General features: G+C 42.8%; 1 protein-coding gene across 1 annotated transcript in view; it reads right to left on the reverse strand.

The window, feature by feature from the left end:
* nxph1 (neurexophilin 1) overlaps positions 1–8,934 on the reverse strand; it is a 79,450-nt gene extending 70,516 nt beyond the window's left edge. Inside the window, exon 1 of the mRNA XM_020621421.1 lies at positions 8,364–8,934. Within this exon, the coding sequence (XP_020477077.1) occupies positions 8,364–8,417 (54 nt within the window). The 5' untranslated portion in view covers positions 8,418–8,934. The remainder of the gene's footprint in view (positions 1–8,363) is intronic.
* Between the last annotated feature and the right edge of the window lie 391 nt (positions 8,935–9,325).

Here is a 9,325-nt window from a genome sequence, read left to right on the forward strand (position 1 = left end):
TCATGAGGAGGGAGTGCAAGTCAGGGGTGCTGAGGTCAGTCATGCTTAGAGCATCCATTGAAACATTGCAGCCGGTGAGGATGGAAGAAAGCAGACGGTGTTATTAGTATCTTGTCATTCATATATTCACTACTTAATTTTCACTGAGTATTTTCATATTTTCAGCTCATCTCTCAACAGAAGATTTTTGGTTAGAGCACTTATACAAGTAGTTTAGCTATATTACAAATGTTTGTGTTACAGTTATGTTGTTTTTTTGAGTTCAGTTTTGGGATTTACACTACATCTGGTTCCTACAATCAGGTTCACAGCAGGCCTTGTTGGTGATCGCCCAAAAGAAGCCTGGAGACGGTTTTCCCCAGCATTCATCATCATTGGGGTTTTTTACGTCTCAAAAGAAAAGAATGGGGATCGTCCAGAAATTTTGCCCTCCGGGTTTTTGTCTGGATGTGCAGTGGACAGAGCTGTAGCAGAATTGAAGCTGTTTGTTTTACAGTACAGTACAGAAAGTTAATGCCTCGAAGAATTGATGTCAGGATTTTGTTGTGCTTTGGTGTGAAGATTAGATGAGATGTAGCACATGGATAACAGCAGCTCAACGTGACTGACTCTGAATAAGTGTGATGAAATGTGTACCATTTTATGTGATATGATGTGAGAGCATGTAGGAATATATCCTTAAATGTTTTAGGTCAGACATATTTTCATAGATTAGTCCCTGGTAGGCTAGTGGTTAAGGCGCAGCACTCTCGCTGCTGCGGCCCGGGTTCGAATCAGGGTTGCGTCAGGAAGGGCATCCGGCGTAAAGCACGTGCCAAATGTCAACATGCGAGTCGTCAGTGTGACGATTCTCTGTGGTGACCCCTAAACGGGAAAAGCCGAAAGTGACTTTCTATATTTTCATAGATTAATGTAAATGGTTGGTAAGCTTTCATGGCTGGTCATCCATGCAGGTAGTGGAAAACCTACTGGAACAGCATTTGATATTAAACCTCTCCTGTGAATCTCAGGCTAATAGAATTCTTTAACAGCTTTTAGACAGGCCAAAGTTGGATTCATTGCAAGTTTTACACTGTTGAGTAAAATCCTTCCATACTGCTCTGTAATGATTTCTCTGCCACAGAAATAGTCCAATACTGTCAACCAATATATGGGTCTAAACCCTGGCTCGGAGAGCTCACAGGAGTGTTCATCACTCATTGATTTTTATGAGCTGTCCATACATGTCTCTGGAGTGGGGTGGCAGCACCCTCATGGTCAGTCACTGTAACGTAACAGGATGGAAAGATCTAAAGGAGAAGATAACGGACATTGTTGGTAATTCCCATCAGCGGGCCCCGTGACTGCTGGGCTGTGTAGCCGTCGTGAGCTCTGACGGCAGATCCATCACTGCCGACACAGCAGAGGGGAGCATCGCTGCACTCCTCCCTGCCTCCTCTCCCTCTGCATTTCCACTGTTTCTGCCAGCCCCTCTCCTCCTGCCTCCCTGAGGAGAGCAGCATCTCAGCCTGCTCTGTTTCACTGGTCAGTCAAGCCCATCATCAGGTTAGAAAGCAAGGCCATCCATCACTGTACAGCTCCAAATCCACTGCCTGCATCATCACTGCCTCCACTCAGGATCAGAGTGTAGCTTTGCTGGTACAGAATATTTTTGCCACGCTTAATGTCTCAATCCAGCCTGAGCAACTGAAACACTTACAGTATCTCTTTTCTTTTTCTATAGTATCTCAGATCATGCTCTGCAAACATTTTTAGCCTCCAAAGACATATGATAGGAAAATTCCAGGAAACAGTTTGGGGTGTTTCAGGGAATTTATAGTATCTTGAAATAAATAACAAATAATAGAAATGACTGTGCTAGAAATAAAATTAAGTACTTGTTTAAACATGTTTGAGCAATTTTTTTTTTATAAAGTAACACTAAAAGTTATAAAACCACAAGGATTGTAATGTTAAATGGTATTTCCCCTGTCCGTAAGGAGCAATCATCAAGCAAGAATGTCTTTCTTTTTTTGACTGTCAATCAATCTGTGGTAATCATGAACTTAAATTTTGACAAGGCTTCCTGTCTCAACTGTTTCATTCTAAAATTGCTTCAGTATTTTACTGTGATTTTAATTTCCCCTAATCATCTCTGTATCCAAACTGTGGCCGATGGTGTCGTCTAAATGGAGAACATATTGCATGTGTTCTTTTGTCCAGCAATGTGCCTGGTACACTGACACACAGTGATGTACTGTAAACATAGGTACATACAGCTACAAACCCCCTGACAATCATAAAGATACCATGTTAGACTTCTCCAGTGAGGCTTTTCTTGTGAAGTGAAAAAAGCAGGAAGCATCCTGACTTTCAGACAATGGCCAGATCGTTTCAACATTACAAATTAATTAATTTATTTGTCCAATATTTAACATAATAGTAAAAAGCTGATGTACATTACGGGGCAGTTTTTTCAGGTGACAAAAAAGCTTCTGAAGGGTGTCGTGTTGGCCCGTGAGCGTGTAAGTGCACCCTGATTTGCACCTAGCTGAGTAACCTGCATGCAAGCTGGCAAGCCTCAAACCCGTCAATCCTCAAGTCTGTCATTCCCTATCAGCTCGACTATCTCAACTAGCAAAAATAATAAATAAAGAAATGCCACTTATATCGGAGGAGGCACAGGTGCTGAACATTCCAAGCTGAGAAAAATGGCTTAAAAGGGACAGAAAAACTGTGAAGAGAAGCTGCCAAAATGTCACTGATAGAAGAATGGGAGGAGCCGTGAAGCGGATTTTATGGGGCATCACAGGAAAGGAATCAGTGAGGGTGAGCTCTGATCGGACCAGATGGACCCAGTTCTTACTACACACAGTTAATAATGCTGATCATTTTGAATCTTCAGCTCACTGTCAATACAGCAGAAACTTGAAACACTGTAAGTACTTCATCTACACTGTTTCTGCTTCAAAATTATAAAACCTTTGATGAATTGGACACTTCACAGCGAAGGGAAATTTGGGATTTGATGACTGTTGGAGTCTTAAATCAGAAACATTCTGTGTGTAACTTATCCCTTCACTTCATAAATGTGCAGTTGTGTCTTTTTTTCTTTGCTTGGTTTCTCTACAAGCTCCTAAAAATACTTTGGTGATTTGATGTGTTGTTTGGGGCTGGGCAGGTAGTGAACTCTGGGTTTATCGGTTTGCTGTTCTGGCTGTTAATGAGACTGATGAGAGCTGGGACTGAACCAGATCAGTTAAGCTGCAAACCATAAAACAATGGCTACAAAAAATAGTTAAAGATATTGATAAGAGCAGCCCAAATGTTCCTTAAAAAAGGGATGAACAGCACAAAAAATGTTGAATTTAAAGGCCTGAATATCTGACTGAGTGCCATTTAAATGACTGTTGAGTCATCTCGTGTGAATGCAGATATCGGTGTGAGTGTTGGAGAGCGCTGCTCCATCACTTCAGCTGTGATGAGCTGAGCACGCTGTGGACTCTGGAGCCACAGGAGTACCTGAAGATGTAAAGCAGGTTGGACTAGGTTATCTAGTTGCTTCCTGTCTTCAGAGACACTTCTCTCACTGGGCTGCTGCAAAGTGCTGCAAGGTGCCACATTCTTAAAAGAATTGCTCTATGCAGAGAGGGAATCGAGGAGGGTGAAGCTCCCCACAGGATCAAACTTGGGTCACGAGCAAAGCTGGATTTTCTGAGAACAATGCCCTTCAATGATCAGTTCCAGCTTTGACCTGTGAACTGTGAATGCGATTGAAAATATGGAGCAGCATGTGGAGGAGAGAACAGAGGCTGTGGTCATTAATCACTGACGCCTTGCATCTCAAACATACCGTTAACACACACACACACACACCATTCAGACTGGGTGGTTATTCTGAGAATATTTAAGGGGGATTCTGCTCCAATTTAACACCATCAAAGAGCCAAATCCGAGGCAGATTTGCCTCATTTACTCCCCTCTGGATCTGAAGAGTCATCCCTGCAATAATACATGCAGAGGAGAAAAATAACCAGGAGCCCAAAGCACCAATTGCACACACCACTGTAGGTGCTATTATCTTTGACTTTCGAGCCAAACACCAAGGTCAAGTTTTGTTTTGGCTGTTTGTGGGAGCATGCAGCTGCCTGGAGAGGCTGAGCTCAGATCAGACGGACCGGGACTCGCCAGCAAGATCACAGAGGTTACTATACATGGTATAAGCCACTACAACAAGAACCAAGTCACCTTCATGCGTCAATTCCAAACTCGTACACCATCCGATTTCCCAACTAGAAACACAGCAGAACTCTGATTAGAGGTCAAAGGTCATCTCAGACATACTTCCATGTTTTTTTGAAATGCTTTTTGTTGTAATTAATCTTAATATTAAATTTATAATTTTGACTGTTACACCAAAAGTGCATTTTCTTTGTTGGTTTTGTTTTTTCTCAACAAACACAATAAAATACAAAATTATGCAATTACTAATTATTGTAATGTAAAACTAGAACTGAAATAACTGGTCATCACTTAACCAAGTATTTTCAAATACTGCCCCCTGTGGGGGCAGTGTGAACCTGGGTTTCCATTATACTCTCCCAGTAAAGGTTTTGTCTCTCAGGATCTCCTAAAACCCTGTCAAGGATCCCTAAAATCTCTTCAAGCACCACCAGAATGACCCATCAAACACTCTGAGCATCACATGAAACCTGTTAAAGACCTCTGGAACCTCCTTACAAACAAGGTCTACAAAACAGCTGAGGCCCCCTGGAGCCACTCAAGCACCCTTCAATCTTCACTTTGAGAAAACCTGACACATATGAAGCAGCACTGCAGCAGGCAACCACTTGTCACAGCCTTGATTGGTAAATGTAACAGAGCTGGCTAACCGGGCTGAGCTGGAGACCACGGAGATGGTGGCAGGGGAATTGCAGCGTTGTTCTTGGAGCCCTTTTGTACTCGGCTCTCTCCAGCAACTGGGCTTGAATAGCTGTAAAGTGACTCCTCCATGCTGCTTTAAAAGCTACGTAGCACAAAGGTTGAACAAGGAGGTGAGAGGAATGTTCACTTAGTCATCATCTGTGCTGAGAAACGAACCCCAAAACAAAACAAAAAGATAAGAAAAAATAACACTCCACACTTGCAATGGCTCCCACTTGGTGGCCACACAATGCACTAGTGCATCTAGTCTGAATGTGTGTGACTATGTGTTTAGTCGCGCAGCATGTGGCATTTGCATGAATGCCATTGCTATATAATTTAATTAATACTAGCTGGCTCTTGATTTCGGCTGCAAACAGCTCAGTGAAAACATACTGCTTATTTATTATTACAAACTAATTTGGAAGTGTGTGCACTGGGGGGGGTTAAGGGTTGGGAGGTGGAGGACGGATGGGGGTTCACACTGTGTGAGCTGTGTTGTAGTGATCCCAGTGGGACTTTTGTTCCTCCCCACTGTGCAGCCTGCTTGACACTGCAGGCCCCATTTGCACTGTTTGATAATCACACTTTAATGTGACTGGTATGACTGCTGCCAGTGTGACCACTGCATCTGTTACTCCCAGGGGAGACAGGAGGGAGTAGTGAGTTCAGAGGTGATAGTGGTTGTGGTGGTGGGAGCCAGCAGCCAGAGAGCCAGAGAGCAGCCAGCACCGCTCAGTTTCAAGTCATAACGGTGCACCAAAGCCAGGTAACAACCAAATCTTTAAAAAAAAATAATTTAATTCTATCAGCAGTGTCGACAACGCTCAGATGCTGAAATCTCCCCTGTAAGAGTTTATATTTATGACCATAGGAAGAGGCCACACTAATGAGATGAAATCTGATGACCTTGCTACAGAGCAAGCATCACTACAGCAGTGGATAATAATACAACAAGGGTGAAATCGTAAAGATAAATGTTAGAGAAGGACGATCAACACAACACAAAAAAATCACCAGTTGTACCGTTATATGGCACTAAATGATGGAAATAACAAAGGAGGATAAAAACATAAAAATAAACCCTAGAATAACCATAGATAACCTTTTAAAAACGCCACTATTTGTGCTAATAAAAATAAATATATATTCACTAAAACGCCACAACCAGCAGCTGATTTAGAATTTCAGAAACCTCTCCTCTCAAAATGCCTGAAGGTTCGCTCTGTATAAACAGGTGATACTATATTATCAAAACCAAAAAATAAATCACGTCATTACTAAATGAGATGGAAACGAATGCATCGTTTAATCAAGTAATAATAATTATAATAATAATACACTGGTTACTGGTTGACAAAGATGTGTAAAACAAAAAGCCGAAATGAACAAAGCAGCTTTACATTTTCTGCTCCACATTAGAACATTATAGAATTTCCATTTAATATAAAGTGCGCGTCCAGGAATAATAAAGGCGTGTTGGTTAAACAGCGGAACCACAGGACAGGGTCCCGCTCCGTCTACCAGCGCACAGCACGCCGTGGTAGTCTACCTGGGCTGTTATCGGGGTCAAGGCGCGGCTCTCAGACAAGAGGCTTAAGGAGAGACAAGAGCCTTTAACACGAAATAAAACCTTCAAAGTTCAGCTCTAATCCCCGCTGCTGTGGATAAGGCAGACTGTTACCGGGCTGCACAATAAACTGGGTTCACTCCAAGCGGAATGGCTTTGTGTGCGCTCCCCCGCAGCTACACAATTCAACTAAAGACAACGCCGGGGACAGGTTTAATGGGAAAGCCGAGTAGATTTTGATCAGCAGTGCGCTGCATTAGAAAAACAAACTAACAAAAAACACAGCTTTACCTTGACAGCAGAAATTTTGCAATAAATTCATGCTTGCGTTTCTTTTTTATTGTTTTTTTTTTTTTGTCTATAAATGAATGCAGTTTCAGAATTTGATTCGGAAAGAAGAGGCAAAAGACTGGCCAAAGCTGTGGTGCAGCTAATATAACTGCTGGTTTAAGCATCAGCTTCCAATTCCAGAAAGTCGCTTAAAATGCACTTTTTAAACTAAAACTACATTATTACAGGCGGGCATGTTATTAATCCCGTTATGACTCCGTGTGTGCGGCACCTTGGAGAGCTCCACACCCCCACTGTCACAAACGAACCTGCTGCAAAGACGCCACAAAGGCTTTATGTAAATATGCATTATTACATTAAAGAAAGTTACTGAAGTGTCAGTGTGTTTGATGACTACATTTGATACCATTTTACTCACGTTTATATCCATTTTCAAATGGAACATAATTCATAGTTCAAAGTGACTACACCTGTTGGATTTCCATCAGATTGGAGTTCGAGTTTCTGTCAGCTAGAAACAGAATGTGAGAGTAAAACAAAACGCTGCTTGAACACATCTTTGAGGTGTGCGCCTACTTACAAAAAAGAAGTGGTTTAGACTTTTTTGGTTTTGAAGCCTTGTGGTCCATATAATCAGGAGATCTCAAAAGTAGAGTGAGAATTTAAAATGTTGAAAAGATTCGATGACCTCACGTTTGTGTCCGAAAGAGTGAGCCTTTTTATTGTGTCAACATAATAGACGTGGTAGTATAATCATGCGCAGTAAGAACCTCATTCGTTGTTTGAGAATTATACAGATAATGTGCCCAAACTAAACGGTGTATTTTAATACATTTCATGTTATAAACAAGTATAAATTAAGATCATTGGGAAATTAAAGCTGAATATAGTCACGGATTGCAGCTGTTCTCCGTCGAGGACACATTTTAAACACTGCGCAGCTGAAATACACCGAAAAAGTACGTTTACCATAAGTTATATTTCTTTTTCACGTCCTGTCTTTCTAAATAACCATTCAGGCGGCGTTCGAACTGCAGGTCCCAGTCTGAGCCGCTGTAGAGTGTGTACTCTGAAACTCCACGAAGCCTGAATGTCGACTTGGAGTTTTGGTTTGTTAGGGCGCCCCCGTGAGACCATTTAATTTCCTGCGTCGGTTAGTGATAACCGTTTTAGGTACCCGATTTCTTCAGCATTCAAACAATAAAACTGATGTATTCTACAAAGCTAATATTCATCACGAAGCATTTTAGTCAGTGTTCTCTATATGAATCCATGACTTCCTCAGTTATATGAAGTAAATGCATTTTTCGCGCAGCGGTATTGCCACAGGAAAACGCCACCAGCTGCAACTTTCATTGCCAAGTAATGATATAGAGTGTGTGGGTCAAGTTTGAATACCTCCGTCACTTGCCATTTTATTCAGTGTTATATCTGAACGCCCGCGATGTGGAGTGCGCCTGGCTGAGTGGTTGGGTAAAGTCAACCAATGCGAATAACAAGCCATTATTGCTATTATTTACTCACAATGTGGGGACTTTTGGTCCTAAAGTTGAAAAAAGTTAAGTCAGAAGTGCAGACGGAGCGGGAGAACTTAACTCACCAAGCAAAGTGCAGGTGTCAGGAGGAACACGGCGCACCAACGCGTCACCTGCATCCTCCCGGAGCTCAGGCTTCCACTAATTTTCCTTGGCTGGTAGTTGCGGCTTTGCGGACCATAAATCCACCTGGTAGCCTATCCGCCTCACAGCGCGCTCAAGCCCCTCAGCAGCCCAGGCAAAAAGGACACGACGCACCCCATAACCGTAGAACAAAGCTGAGAGTTGTGGACTGAGAGGACAGAGGAGCCCGCGATGCCGCTTCTGCTGTAGGTGGGGGTGGTATCAGCGAGGGTGGGTGCAGCAGACAGCGATTACTACAGAGTTAATCCAGGTAGAGCGAACAGCAGGGTCATAGCTGTGAGCAGGTTCACGTCCTGATTGTTTAATGGCTGGCGCGCGCAGCGGTCGGTGCGCTCCGATCTGAAGGCAACCGCGAGGTTTTCCGCTTTTTAACGCGTGCCTACTACACAACCAGGGAGACTCTCGCTCTAGGGGGGAGGGACGAGGTGAGGAGGGAGGAAAAAGGCAGGAAAAGACGAATAAAACGGAAGGAGATTGGTCCAAAGCACAGCAGGATGCCGAAAGTGGAGGGTTTCTCTCTCTCTCTCTTTCTCCTTATTTCTTACACAGATGCTCGTGGAAAGAAAGCGTTTCACCTTGGCTGCTGGCTTGTACGTTTGATGTAGATGGATGAGCTGACATTCAAAACTCCGCTTTCAGTAACTCCAGGCACTCCCCCTTCATCCAGCCCCAAAGAAGCGAGCATCAAACCTTAACAAATACAACACAGCTGCTGCTTTTTATGATGTCATTCCAGTGGATAACTTCCATAACAACAGCCAGAATCGACTGCGTTATCGCCAATAGCTACTGCTGAACATCAACAATTTGTTATACTTTGCATACAAACATGTCAACATCATATGCAGACATATTTCATTTGTCCTACATTGTAAAAAGTCCA

The sequence above is a fragment of the Monopterus albus genome, unplaced genomic scaffold (assembly GCF_001952655.1).
Source record: "Monopterus albus unplaced genomic scaffold, M_albus_1.0 scaffold259.1, whole genome shotgun sequence".
Classification (NCBI taxonomy): Eukaryota; Metazoa; Chordata; class Actinopteri; order Synbranchiformes; family Synbranchidae; genus Monopterus; species Monopterus albus.